The sequence below is a fragment of the Coregonus clupeaformis genome, chromosome 5, assembly GCF_020615455.1.
Source record: "Coregonus clupeaformis isolate EN_2021a chromosome 5, ASM2061545v1, whole genome shotgun sequence".
Lineage (NCBI taxonomy): Eukaryota > Metazoa > Chordata > Actinopteri > Salmoniformes > Salmonidae > Coregonus > Coregonus clupeaformis.
In genome coordinates this window covers 39903993-39918452 of record NC_059196.1, presented here as the reverse complement: position 1 = coordinate 39918452, position 14460 = coordinate 39903993, and the positions used below count along the sequence as shown (strand labels likewise).

General features: G+C 45.3%; 3 protein-coding genes across 3 annotated transcripts in view; all 3 read right to left on the bottom strand.

Moving 5' to 3' along the window:
• The window catches only part of LOC123484452 (proteoglycan 4-like), a 62432-nt gene extending 60688 nt beyond the window's left edge, over positions 1-1744 (bottom strand). Inside the window, exon 1 of the mRNA XM_045214815.1 lies at positions 1624-1744. The gene's annotated coding sequence lies outside the window, so the exon portion shown is untranslated. The remainder of the gene's footprint in view (positions 1-1623) is intronic.
• Positions 1745-6333: 4589 nt separating this feature from the next.
• On the bottom strand, positions 6334-7789 carry bach1a (BTB and CNC homology 1, basic leucine zipper transcription factor 1 a). Its single transcript, XM_041877112.2, has 3 exons — positions 7588-7789; positions 7246-7452; positions 6334-6860 (listed from the first exon to the last, which is right to left on the bottom strand). Exons 1-3 carry the CDS (start codon positions 7678-7680, stop codon positions 6591-6593), a joined length of 570 nt encoding a protein of 189 aa, XP_041733046.1. The 5' UTR covers positions 7681-7789; the 3' UTR covers positions 6334-6590.
• An 8-nt stretch (positions 7790-7797) lies between these two features.
• Positions 7798-13243, bottom strand: LOC121567179 (zinc finger and BTB domain-containing protein 22; the record flags this gene model as incomplete). Its single annotated transcript, XM_041877110.2, has 3 exons — positions 13105-13243; positions 12180-12434; positions 7798-9687 (listed from the first exon to the last, which is right to left on the bottom strand). Coding segments are annotated over exons 2-3 (2130 nt in total), but the record flags the coding sequence as incomplete, so codon positions are not given.
• Between the last annotated feature and the right edge of the window lie 1217 nt (positions 13244-14460).

Below are 14460 nucleotides of genomic sequence, written 5' to 3'. Positions count from 1 at the left end.
ACACATTGGAAAGAACAAACAAAAAAACAGAGCAAACTAGAATGCTATTTGGCCCTAAACAGAGAGTACACAGTGGCAGAATACCTGACCACTGTGACTGACCCAAACTTAAGGAAAGCTTTGACTATGTACAGACTCAGTGACCATAGCCTTGCTATTGAGAAAGGCCGCCGTAGGCAGACCTGGCTCTCAAGAGAAGACAGGCTATGTGCACACTGCCCACAAAATGAGGTGGAAACTGAGCTGCACTTCCTAACCTCCTGCCAAATGTATGACCATATTAGAGACACATATTTCCCTCAGATTACAGCGATCCACAAAGAATTCGAAAACAAACCCAATTTTGATAAACTCCCTTATCTACTGGGTGAAAAACCACAGTGTGCCATCACAGCTGCAAGATTTGTGACCTGTTGCCACAAGAAAAGGGCAACCAGTGAAGAACAAACACCATTGTAAATACAACCCATATTTATGTTTATTTATTTTCCCATTTGTACTTTAACTATTTGCACATTGTTACAACACTGTATATAGCCATAATATGACATTTTAAATGTCTTTATTCTTTTGAAACTTCTGAGTGTAATGTTTACTGTTAATATTTATTGTTTATTTCACTTTTGTTTACTATCTACTTCCCTTGCTTTGGCAATGTTAACACACGTTTCCCATGCCAATAAAGCCCTTAAATTGAAATTGAAATTGAATTGAGAGAGAGAGAGAGAGCACCACTAATGAGAGGTTTGGATTTGTCCCCTTGCAGCCTGATGATGCAGTGCTTATCGTGTTCGTGTCCCAAGTGGCACCCTATTCCCTACATAGCGCACTAGACCTACTTTTGATATGAACCTTATGGTCTAGGTAAAAAGTACTGCACTATATAGGGAATAGGGTGCCATTTGGGACACATCCCAATAGATTAGCATTTGTTTGTCTGATTAGAGACCCTGGTTAGGAAGTCAAGGGCTCCTTCTGACAGACAGACAGACAGACAGACAGACAGACAGACAGGCGGGCGGGCGGGCAGACAGACTGGCAGACAGACAGACAGACAGACAGACAGGCAGGCAGGCAGGCAGGCAGGCAGACAGACAGGCAGGCAGACAAACAGACAGACAGAGAGACCGGCAGACAGACAGACAGAGAGACAGACAGACAGACAGACAGACAGACAGGCAGACAGACAGACAGAGAGACAGGCAGACAGGCAGACAGACAGGCTGCTGTGACAGGAGACACACACAAGAGCATGTTTGAGTTGGACTATTATTAGCATTAGCTATCTAAGCCTAATGGAACAACGCTTCAAAAAGACAGTCACTGACTGCTATTTTAGCCCATGTTACGGTAGGCTACACAGCTATAGACGGTTGGAATTCCTGAAAGGTAAACAATTGATTATTGATGAAAAATACAATTGACAGATGGCATTATAGATGCATAGGGTTTAGCACCTAACATACATTTCACACCCGACAGACGCATCACATCGGATATTTTATAGATCCAACGCGGAGGTGTGAGCCATTATTGCCTATTAGGCAATTCTAGTGTATTTTATAACGATGCCTCCGCCTTCGGCTATACATCCATCCCATATCTAACAGAAATTCACCTTACCTTAAATCCACGACAGTCCGTGTGAAATAGTCTTAGGTCTTCTTCAAAACTGTACATCCAACCTTACACCTGAGAGGTACCGAACATTCTGCAGCATCAAAAGGAAACAGGAGCCAGGCGCGGGGATGGAGAGGTGTTGGGATGGAGGGGGGGAGTTGAACGCCCAAACGAGGAGTAAGTTTTGAGCGCCGCCCTGTGGCAAAACTCGGTAATTCTACACACCCACATGCAAACATATGCATACGCTGCGTCGCGGGGGGCTATATCGGTCCGCTAACGCCTCGATCACACTGACAGGGTTTGCGTTTTGTTACACCAGAAGTACATTAATTTCCAATGGAATGCTGCGTTTGCCTTGCAGGATTGCATTGCGGAGCACAATTGCTGTGCGTTCCGTGTGGTGCATATGTTGGATTTATCAAACGTATGCATCAAACTGTATGCATAGACAGTTTGACAGAAATAGTAGCGGAAGAGGAATGTTGAACTTTTGTTGCACGCATATCCAGATGATGCTGTCGCTGTGATCAATGCCTAATACAGCACTATCATAGGCCCAGTGCACTACTTTTGTGAATAAAAAAATACCCCCCCCCCAAAAAAAATGGTATTGTATTAATAAGGTTTTTTATCAGGTGGTGCTGCAGCACCAATAGCACCACTACTACCCGCGGCTAAGGCCTACACCTGTCCTATCCTTGTTTTTAATGGCACCAATAGCACCACTACTACCCACGGCTAAGGCCTACACCTGTCCTATCCTTGTTTTTAATGTCTATGGTCCTATCGCTCAAAATATATTGGTTAATGTAAATAGCAGGCCTCATTAAAAAAAAGTATATAAAAAAATATATTTAAAAAATGAATGTGATAGACCAGCTGTCTGGTAATGATTTATAATCTCTTGACGCGGTAACAACGAGAGATCAACCGGGAAGGAGGGAGAGGATCACCGCGTGCGAAAGGGAGATGGAGGAAATGGAAATGGTTGTCGAGTTTGAAACAAGACGCGCGTCGACAGAGGAAGAGGCGAAGCGGAGAGCGATAGCTGTGCCCAAAATCTGTTTTCTCCAGCAGATGGCGTTTTTCCGCTGATCAAGCGAGGAGTTTTTTGTAATGGAGGTCAATGAAAGTGTCGAATTTGGTTAACAAAAATGGTAATGGATTATTTGATCGAATACAAGTTTCGTAATGATTAGGTTGTTGCGAGTGTACTGATAAGTAGGACACGTGACATCCCGGCAACTTTGAGAAAAATAACTTTATATCGGAGTTGTGCCTTGTCATCGTCACTAGTTACCACAGCCACAAAGTCATAAACACCGCCCATTTCTACAATTTATCTTCTTAAAATATGATTTTAATCCTAAATCACACTGCTAACCTTGTGCTTAACCCTAACCTTAAATTAGGACCAAAAAAATCACATTTTTTATTTTCATTAATTTTTACGATATAGACCGTTTTGACTGTGTGGCTGTGGTAACTAGTGGAAAAAAATGGTGCCTGTACTTCTAGCTCTCATTGGCTAGAATGGTCCCACCTGATCTTGCCTCCTCCCGACTTCCTTCCGTTTTTGAAGACGTTTATTTTTTGTGAGGGAGGCGGCTAGATCATCTGGTCAATATAATGGATAATCTGTGGCGTCGAGAAGGGGTTGGAGAAGATGAATGGAAAATAGATGTATTACCAAACCTTTAATGTGGAAATTAGAAAGCTTTACCATATACACTGTAAAACATGTTGCATAATATTGAAATTAAGGTGCCGTCAAAATTGAATTCAAAACACTAAAAACAATTGTAAGCATACAATCAGGATAGATACACTCAAGGTGAAGAATGTGCAAGTGTTCGCAATAGATCAGTAAGGAACATGCTGTAGAAGAACCCCAATGGCACCCTATTGTCTATAGCGTACCACTTTTGACCAGAGCACTTTGGGCCCAACACATTAGGCAACAGGGGTCAATTTGGGACGTATACATAGATCCCTGCTACCCTACAATACTGTGTGTAGTAATACCAGAAACAATGTAACCGTTATACGTATATGACAAGACAGAATGTCATGTCATCGATATCATACATTTTACATTTACGTCATTTAGCAGACGCTCTTATCCAGAGCGATTTATAGTTAGTGAGTGCATACATTTTTTTTTCTTCATACGTCTCAATTAATGCTCTAAAAAAAAAAAAAACTTGTTAAAATGATAAAAATGAAAAACTATCATGATCTTCGTTACCTCATTCAGCAAATAAAACAACTGATGGATGGACGAATGAACGAATGGATGAACACAGATGGATAGGCTAAGTGTTTTCCTGAGATACATTCATTCAATTACCTAATTCTTGCAGGAGAGATGATGGTCAAAGTCTCTTGGCTTCGTGCTTGGTATTGTGCACCTTCAGAGAATCTCTTGAGTTTAGTGACAAATACTATATTTAAATTGCACGGCTATTATACTAGTGACAAATACTGTATTTAAATTGCATGGCTATTATGCTACACAATTAAGGCTGCTAAAAAGCACATGGAAATGTAGTCCGAAAGAGGTCCACTTGCAGATCCTACATTCCAACAGGTTTGCATAATGTTACAATAAATATAATGAAAAAGGTAAATGTACCCTGAAAACTTTACAGTAAATCCTTCAAAGTGTTTGTGACTGTCGCCGACCAGGGTTAGAATCCAGGTGTCCTGCTGTCACGATACTGTGTTGTTATCCCACTGAGCTAAAGCCTAAAAGGTTAATATACTAAGTCCTTCAAAGTGTCCAAAAAAACATGGCATTTTGTTACACTACAATTCTTCAGACTGAGGTGGTGTCCCAATAGGTACCCTATTCCCTACATAGTGCACTACTTTTGACCAGAGCCTTATGGGTCCTGGTCAAAAGTAGTGCACTGAATAGGGTGCCATTTGGGATGAATCCTGATACAATGAATAACAGTGAGAGTTCATCTGAGCCATACAGTATAGAGTTATATCCAATAAAATATCTAGATTATCTATGGTCTATACAGTATAGAGTTATATCCAAAAACAGATATACAGTGCTATGAAAAATTATTTGCCCCCTTTCTAATTTTCTCTACTTTTGCATATTAGTGATACTGAATGTTATCAGATCTTCAACCAAAACCTAATTTTAGATAAAGGGAACATAAGTGAACAAATAACACAACAATTACATAATTATTTCATAAACAAAGTTATGCAACACCCAACGACATGGTTCCAGTAATGCCTGGCGAAAACCAAACACTGCATTCCACAGTAAGAACATCATACCAAAAGGTCAAGCATGGTGGTGGTGGTGTGATGGTTTGGGGATGCTTTGCTGCCTCAGGACCTGGACGACTTGCCTTAAAAGAAGGAACCATGAATTCTGCTCTGTATCAGAGAATTCTACAGGAGAATGTCAGACCATCCGTCTGTGAGCTGAAGCTGAAGCGCAGCTGGGTCATGCAGCAAGACAATGATCCAAAACACACAATCAAGTCTACATGAAAATTGCTAAAAAGCAACAAATTGGAAGTTTTGGAATGGCCTAGTCAAAGTCCAGACCTAATCCCAATTGAGATGTTGTGGCAGGACTTGAAACGAGCAGTTCATGCTTGAAAACCCACACGTCACTGAGTTAAAGAAGTTCTGCATGGAAGAGTGGGCCAACATTCCTCCACAGCGACGTGAGAGACTGATCAACAACTACAGGAAGCATTTGGTTGGAGTCATTGCAGCTAAAGGTGGCACAACCAGTTATTGAGTGTAAGGGGGCAATTACTTTTTCACACAGGGGAATTGGGTGTTGCATAACTTTGTTTATGAAATAAATATGTAATTGTTGTGTTATTTGTTCACTTATGTTCCCTTTATCTAATATTAGGTTTTGGTTGAAGATCTGATAACATTCAGTATCACAAATATGCAAAAGTAGAGAAAATTAGAAAGGGGGCAAATACTTTTTCATAGTACTGTAGATTATCTATGGTCTATACAGTATATGGCTCTGGATTTATATGTTGCTATTTGGCTCCAGACAGTTCTCTAGGACAGGATGGGGCAGGATAAGGCAGTTCTCTAGGACAGGATGGGGCAGTTCTCTAGGACAGGATGGGGCAGTTCTCTAGGACAGGATGGGGCAGGATAAGGCAGTTATCTAGGACAGGATGGGGCAGTTCTCTAGGACAGGATGAGGCAGGATGGGGCAGTTCTCTAGGACAGGATGAGGCAGTTCTCTAGGACAGGATGGGGCAGTTCTCTAGGACAGGATGGGGCAGTTCTCTAGGACAGGATGGGGCAGTTCTCTAGGACAGGATGAGGCAATTCTCTAGGACAGGATGGGGCAGTTCTCTAGGACAGGATGAGGCAGGATGGGGCAGGATGAGGCAGTTCTCTAGGACAGGATGAGGCAGTTCTCTAGGACAGGATGAGGCAGTTCTCTAGGACAGGATGAGGCCGTTCTCTATGGAGGTTGAGGATGAGGCGGTTCTCTAGGACAGGATGAGGCAGTTCTCTAGGACAGGATGGGGCAGTTCTCTAGGACAGGATGGGGCAGTTCTCTAGGACAGGATGGGGCAGTTCTCTATGGAGGTTGAGGATGAGGCGGTTCTCTAGGACAGGATGAGGCAGTTATCTATGGAGGTTGAGGATGAGGCAGTTCTCTAGGGCAGGATGGGGCAACCTTGGGGCAGTTCTCTAGGGCAGGTTGAGGATGAGGCAGTTCTCTAGGACAGGATGAGGCAGTTCTCTATGGAGGTTGAGGATGAGGCAGTTCTCTAGGGCAGGATGGGGCAACCTTGGGGCAGTTCTCTAGGGCAGGTTGAGGTTGGGGATAGGGCAGCCTTGGGGCAGTTCTCTAGGGCAGGTTGAGGATGGGGCAGTTCTCTAGAGCAGGTTAAGGCAGTGGTGGGGCTGTGATTGGGGCTGGGGTTGTGGTATAGGCAGTGGTTGGGGTTCTAAGCTCTCCGGCTCCAGTCCCAGGGGGAGGCCGGGGGAGGAGAGGGGGAGGCCGGGGGAGGAGAGGGGGAGGCCAGAGTGTTGAGGAGTGCTGAGATAGGGACGTCAGGAGACTGGAGCTTGGCTAGGAGCTGTAGCTGGTCCTGCTCACGACAGACCCCTGCCTCGTTGCAGACGCTCTGACACAGCCCTGTCAGACTCTGTAACGTCTCCTCCACGTTCCTCTGCAGCTGGCCACGCTCCTCCAGCAACCTGTTCTTCTCTCCTCTCTGTGGGGCAGAACAGGATAAAACATTACAACCCACTGGACCAATAAAACACAGCTCAGCTATGAATGTCATTGTGTAATTAGTTACATAAGAGGTCAATTATTTATGCGTTGCTCAGTTGAATAATTCGCTACTTATAACATGTATTGTTGAAATGTTTACAATTAAATCAAACTACCAGATTATAAAATCAGACTATAATGCCATATTAGGAGATTATTCAATTTAATTTAATTTCCATTCAATATAGGAAGTACACTGAAATTCCAATTCTTTTCAATTAGGAAAATGTGGAATTGGAATTTGGTTTACTTTCTGTATGGACTGGAATTTAAATGGAATAGACCCAACTCTGCAAGAGAGATGATGGCAAACACAGACGTACCAGTGTCCCGATCTCAGTCTGTAGTTTATGGATGCCTTCTAGCTTCCTCTTGCGACAGCGCTGTGCGGCCACGCGGTTCTTGCTGCGCCGTCGGACGTCGTGGACAAACTCCAGCTGTTCCGGAGTCAGCTGCTGGCATCTGAGGAGCTGCTGGAAGGCACTACGACTCACTGACGAGATCTGAACCACCGGGAAGGGCAGACAAACCTGGAAGCGCACACAGGGATGGATGAACAGACAGAGATGGTCTCTGGTCAAAAGTAGTACACTTTATAGGGCGCCATTTGGGACTCAACACACCTTCATACACATACACTGTGACCTTCCAGTAAGAACTCTGACCTCTTGTGCTCTCCTGTTGTTGGCCTCTCTCTCCGTGTCTCCGTCCGTGTCCAGGTCTCCGTCTGAGTCCTCTCCTGAGTTAACAGATGACATGTAGGGACTTTTCTCTGACTGGGACAGGCTGTCGTTCCCACCGGGTGTCTGGGCCTCCCCTGTCTCTCCTACCTCCCCGGTCTCCCCCACCCCACCTGTCTCTCCTACCTCCCCTGTCTCCCCCACCTCCCCCACTCCCCCCACCTCTTCTATCCCCCCTGCCTCTCCTGTCCCCAGGTCTCTAAGGAAGGGACAGTCCCCTGGATTTGAGTTCAGGTCTAGCTGCCAGTGGAAGTCTGCAGCCGTCCCAAGACCACTGTGCTCCATGATGTCCAGATTAGGAACTCTCCCCAGACCTCCGTGCTCCATGGTGTCCAGATTAGGAACTCTCCCCAGACCTCCGTGCTCCATGATGTCCAGATTAGGGAGACTAGGGAGAGGTTCAGTCTGTGAAGGGCACAAGTCAGGCCAGAAACCCTTGGCCAGATGTTCAGCCACCTCCCTCTCCACGCTGCTCCGCTCTCCGAGTCCGTACCCCGCATCATCAGGGGTAAGACCACAGAGGGTGGGATCAGTGAGGGCGGAGTCAGAGAGATGACCCCCAACAGCCACGCCCCCATCCAAACCAGGGTCCTCTCTCCGCTCTAACACAGGTAGCTGACCTACTTGACCTAATCCTGGTGACCTTGGGAGCATAGGGCATCCACCATGGCTCTCCTCGCCACTCTTTTCTGAGCTGGGGCTTTTGCGTCTTGCCAGGAGATCCAATGCAGGTTGCTGTTGCTCGGCCTCCTCTACCTCCACCGAGCCTCTCAGTGGGCACGTGCCACAGGAACCTGGGCTACACCCAGCTTCTTCAGCCATCAGACTCCCAACGACAGACTGGTCACCATCCATCTCTCCGTCCGCTGCCTCCATAAGGTCTGATGGGCTCACGTCGTCAGGGGACGGCAGCTCGCAGGAGAGCGGGCACCCTCTCGGACACCCCTCACCCTGACCCATCGCCATCGGACACGCCGCTGCCTCCATCCCTAGGATGTCTCCATCACTGAACACGGCGTCAGGGTCTGGTTTACCGTCAACGCCACCAGGACACGGCAAGGCCAGGATGGGACGGACACCAAGACCGCTGGAGGACGTCAGTCCCCCGAGGGATAAGGGTGACATGCAGAACTGCTCCCGACCACCACTGACCGGGTTGACTAGCAAGGCCAGGGTATTTGGACATTGGGATGACGACTGGAAGTCTATTTGTACGTTTCCGTCTGAAGGCACTGTTAAGCTCTGGTGTGACGGTGGTGATATTGTTCCACTGGGGTTGGCAGCTGAACACTGTGGCCTGATGTCACTTCCTATGTTCCTGACATCACTTCCTGTTGTCTGGCCTGGGCCTGTGTTCTGCTGTCGAGGTCCAACCTGCTGCTCTCGGTCTCTGTCTGTGTGTCTGTCTGTATTGTGGGCTAAACTGACACTAGGCAACCTGCCCTGACTGGGGGTCCTGCCACTAGGCAACCTGGCCTGGCTGAGTGACATGCCTTGGTTGGGGGTCCTGCTCTGGGACTGACAGCCTGTACAGTGGGCTGAATCGACACTGGGGGACTGGCCGTCTCCGTCTCGCTTTCTGTTTCTACTGTAGGCTGAGCCAACACTAGGGGACCTCCTCTGGTTGGGGGACCTCATCTGGGACCTGCCCTGGTTGGGGGACCTGCCACTAGGTGATTTGCCTTGGTTGGGGGACCTGATCTGGGTCCTGCCCTGGGCCTGGTTGGAGGACCTGATCTGGGACCTGACCTGGTTGGGGGACCTGCCACTAGGTGATTTGCCTTGGTTGGAGGAGCTGATCTGGGACCTGCCCTGACAGCAGCCTCCTCTTCCTCCCTCCTGGGCTGTGGTCCTGCTGCTACCCTCCAGGAACTTTGGCAGAAGGAAGTCGAAGCAGCTAGTCTCCAGGTTGTGGAACCCCAGGAGCCTGGCACACCTGTGGATGGCCAGGATGTTGTCTTTGGTAAAGAGCAGCTTGGCGGTGTAGGAGAACTGGAGCAACGGTTCAAAACCCTCTGCTGTTACCTGGAGAGGGAAATACATGCTTCTGAGTAGAGCCCTACGGGGCCGGCATCAGGGGGGCCTGGCCCACCCTACCGTACTTTCTTGCCTGTCCAAATAAAATATAATTTATTTGCCCGAGATGCGTGCCCACCCCCCCCAAAATGCTAACCTCCCCTGTTATTGTAATGGTGAGAGGTTAGCATGTCTTGACGGGTATGATATTTGTGTGTCTGTAACTTTCTCACTAATCATTAGTCACGATTCATTATGGACTATCTGTAACCGTGGTAACATCCACATTAATGTAGAAGAGTTTGGAAACATTCTATTCTTATTTAGAATTAAAGTGACTCCAAAATAACAATACATTATTTACCATTCATTTCTATTTGGCACAAAATTCTGAAACACAACCAAAACAAAAAGCAAATGCATCCAACAAGTTTGTAGTCCCAAGCTTGATGTAATCATTGTGTGCTAGAAATACGGGACCCAATGCTAAACTTTTGACTACTTTAAAATACACACAAGTGAATTTGTCCCAATACTTTTGGTCCCCTAAAAATGGGGTGGACTATGTACAAAAAGTGCTGTAATTTGTAAACGGTTCACCTGATATGGATGAAAATACCCTCAAATTAAAGCTGAGAGTCTGCACTTTTACCTCAGTCATTATATCAATTCAAATCCAAAGTGCTGGAGTATGAAGCTGAATCTGTCCCGGTACTTCTGGAGCCCACTGTACGTGGCCAATTTGTTCCATCCCACTTAATTATATTTACAGTAGCACCAGAAATAACTTGGAGTATTGGTAGTAACCATCAGGATGTCACCGTGATACACTCTACTGCTCAATGGGGAGAGTTTGAGCTGCAAGCCGGCAACACAACACTGGGCACAGTGTGTCCTTCGCTCCAGCTTGCTGAGCACTGCAGCTCAACCTGAATGACTCTGAACACTCTCCAAAGGCCCAACTTGGCAGACAAGTTTCAAATTATCGCTAAAGCGAAAACAGGTTTTTAGAATTTCTTTGCAAAAAAATTAATAAACAGAAATACCTTGTTTACATAAGTACTCAGACCCTTTGCTATGAGACTCGAAATTGAGCTTGGGTGCATCGTGTTTCCATTGATCATGATTAAGATGTTTCTACAACTTGATTGGAGGCCACCTGTGGTAAATTCAATTGATTGGACATGATTTGGAAAGGCACACACCTGTCTATATAAGCTCCCACAGTTGACAGTGCATGTCAGAGCAAAAACCAAGCCATGAGGTTGACAGATGTCTGTAGAGCTCCGAGACAGGATTGTGTCGAGGCACAGATCTGGGGAAGGGTACCAAAACATTTCTGCAGCATTGAAGGTCCCCAAGAACACAGTGGCCTCCATCATTCTTAAATGGAAGAAGTTTGGAACCACCAAGACTCTTCCTAGAGCTGGCCGCCCGGCCAAACTAAGCAATCAGGGGAGAAGGGCCTTGGTCAGGAAGGTTACCAAGAACCCGATGGTCACTCTGACAGAGCTCTAGAATTCCTCTGTGGAGATGGGAGAACCTTCCAGAAGGACAACCATCTCTGCAGCACTCCACCAATCAGGCCTTTATGGTAGAGTGGCCAAACAGAAGCCACTCATCAGTAAAAGGCACGACAGCCCACTTGGAGTTTTCCAAAAGGCACCTAAAGGACTCTCAGACCATGAGAAACAAGATTCTCTGGTCTGATGAAACCAAGATTTAACTCTTTGGCCTGAATGCCAAGCGTCACGTCTGGAGGAAACCTGGCACCATCCCTATGGTGAAGCATGGTGGTAGCAGCATCATGCTGTGGGGATGTTTTTCAGCGGCAGGGACTAGGAGACTAGATCGAGGGAAAGATGAACGGAGCAAAGTACAGAGAGATCCTTGATGAAAACCTGCTCCAGAGCGCTCAGGACCTCAGACTGGGGCGAAGGTTCACCTTCTAACAGGACAACAACCGTAAGCACACAGCCAAGACTACGCAGGAGTGGCTTCGGGACAAGTCTCTGAATGTCCTTGAGTGGCCCAGCCAAAGCCAAGCTTGAACCCGATCGAACATCTCTGGAGAGACCTGAAAATAGCTGTGCATCAATGCTCCCCATCCAACCTGACAGAGCTTGAGAGGATCTGCAGAGAAGAATGGGAGAAACTCCCCAAATACAGGTGTGCCAAGCTTGTAGTGTCATACCCAAGAGGACTCAAGGCTGTAATCGCTGCCAAAGGTGCTTCAACAAAGTACTGAGTAAAGGGTCTGAATATTACAATTTTTTTATTTTCGCAAAAAATTCAAAACACTTATTTTTGCTTTGTCATTATGGGGTATAGTCGGTAGATTGATGAGGCTAAAAAAAACGATTTAATCAATTTTAGAATAAGGCTGTAACGTAAACAAAATGTGGAAAAAGTCAAGGGGGTCTGAATACTTTCCGAAGGCACTTGTACATGTTATAAGGTACCATTTGAGACTCAACCACAGTATAGTGTATGATCCTGACCTGGTCAGGCAGAGTGAGCACCAAGCTGGGGCTGGTGTGGTTGATTATCCTGCTGTAGAAGTAGTCACTACAGGAGGCCAGTACAGAGCAGTGGGCCCTGAACATCCTGCTGCCTGCCACCAGTGTAACATCACACAACACATCCCCCAGTCTCTGGTCGTTGAGACGCTTCAGGACGTGGGAGCTGTGAACCGCAGACTGGAACGTGAACACGGAGGTATGGTGGCCCGGGAGATACATGGTGGTGACAAGCTCCTGAGACAAATATCAGACAGGCATAAACAAGATAAATAGACAATAATAACTGTTGGGACCTGTGACTGTAAATGATGAATTCTCTCTAATAATAGCCTATTATGAATCTATTCTATACGATTGGTCGAATCAATGTCAAATGAAAAGCCTTTGTGTCAGTTGTGTGTTTGTGTTCCTGGGGGTTGAGCAATAGCAGGAAATGCTGACTCATGCTTAGGCATGTGAAGGAGAAGCATCTGTTTTTTGTTCGTTCTAGACTTCTTTTAAAATCTTTTTGGATACAGTATTGCCGACTTTCGTTTCTTAGTTTTAATTATCCTCATTCCTGAATATGACTAGAACAAAACACATGAATTAGACCTATGCTGAGGTAACTTCTCGCTATAATAGCAGAACTGTATCAAATCAAGATCAGATTGCAAACATCGAGTTAGACTATGGAGATCCATACCCTCTCTACAGAAAGCAGATCAACAGATAAAATAACTTATTTTTTGTTTATATATAACGTATATTCACACACTACTTTCACGTTGTCCCTGCAGGAATAACGCCCGATCATGACATAGAACTTTCTTCTAGCGCTGGACAGTTTGCACGCAGCAAGCAGTTACAATGTATCATTCCATTCCTACCTCACTGTCTACAATAGAAACATTGTTTCACTTACCTGTCATGTCACCGAGATGACAGTTCCATTTAACGGTAAAAATTCGGCGTTCGGTTGGTGTACATTCCACTGGTGAAACAAAATGTCATGTGACAATAAACTTATGCATCAGGAAGTATTTGGCTTTACTGTATTTGACCAAAGATTGTCTATTATATTGACAAGATAGTCAAGTGACCGCTCTAACAAATGCAAATACGTCCTCAAAGATGGAAGGCAGGCGTGAGGAGGCGTGATCAGGTGGGACCATTCTAGCCAATGAGAGGGCAGATACGCGTGAAAACCAGGCCATAGAGATATAGGACTCATCTTTGTATCAAATCAAATCAAATTGTATTTGTCACATACACGTGTTTAGCAGATGTTATAGCAGGTGTAGCGAAATGCTTGTATCTGTGCCATTATAGCGTCTGTGACAGCACGGGCAGTGCAATTGAGGCTCTCTCTATGACAACAGGTACAACACAGATATTAAGTCGATTTTTTCAAAGTTGCCGAAATGCCATGTGCGTCTACTTATATCAGTGCATTGGTACCAACCTAAACATTAATAAACTTATATTCGATTAAATAAGCCTCACGTAACTAATTAGCAATTACATTTTTTTTTGTTTACCAAATTCGACCCTCATTGACTTCCATACAAAAATACCCCACTTCGTGGGCTTATTTTCGTAGAAAACATTTTGGGCGGAGTAAAACCTCTTGCTTTGCCTCTTCCTCTCTGATTTGACTGCACATGTCAAAGACAGTTAAACAGTGCCCACTAGCGGCTGTTCGGGCTAGCCCAGCCATAATTGCATCACGTAGCAAAATGCATTGAATTTTTCCTGTATTTCAAGCTTTTAATTTGCATCTTAACAACACAATATACAAATTACTGAAATAGAAATTTCTATACAAATGACTTGTTTTCCACGGATCATTTTATACCATTTATAGGAGCACATTGCAGAAATCTCTGCCATTTCCTGGTAGCAAAAATTATAATAATTAGCCTAATTTCAGTTTATGTGACAAAATAAGCAAGTATCGTGTAGAGAATCATTGTACCATCTAAACCGCTGTGAAATACACTGCTCCAAAAAATCAAGGGAACACTAAAATAACACATCCTAGATCTGAATGAATGAAATAATCTTATTAAATACTTTTTTCTTTACATAGTTGAATGTGCTGACAACAAAATCACACAAACATTTTATCAAATGTATCAACCCATGGAGGTCTGGATTTGGAGTCACCCTCAAAATTAAAGTGGAAAACCACACTACAGGCTGATCCAACTTTGATGTAATGTCCTTAAAACAAGTCAAAATGAGGCTCAGTAGTGTGTGTGGCCTCCGCGTGCCTGTA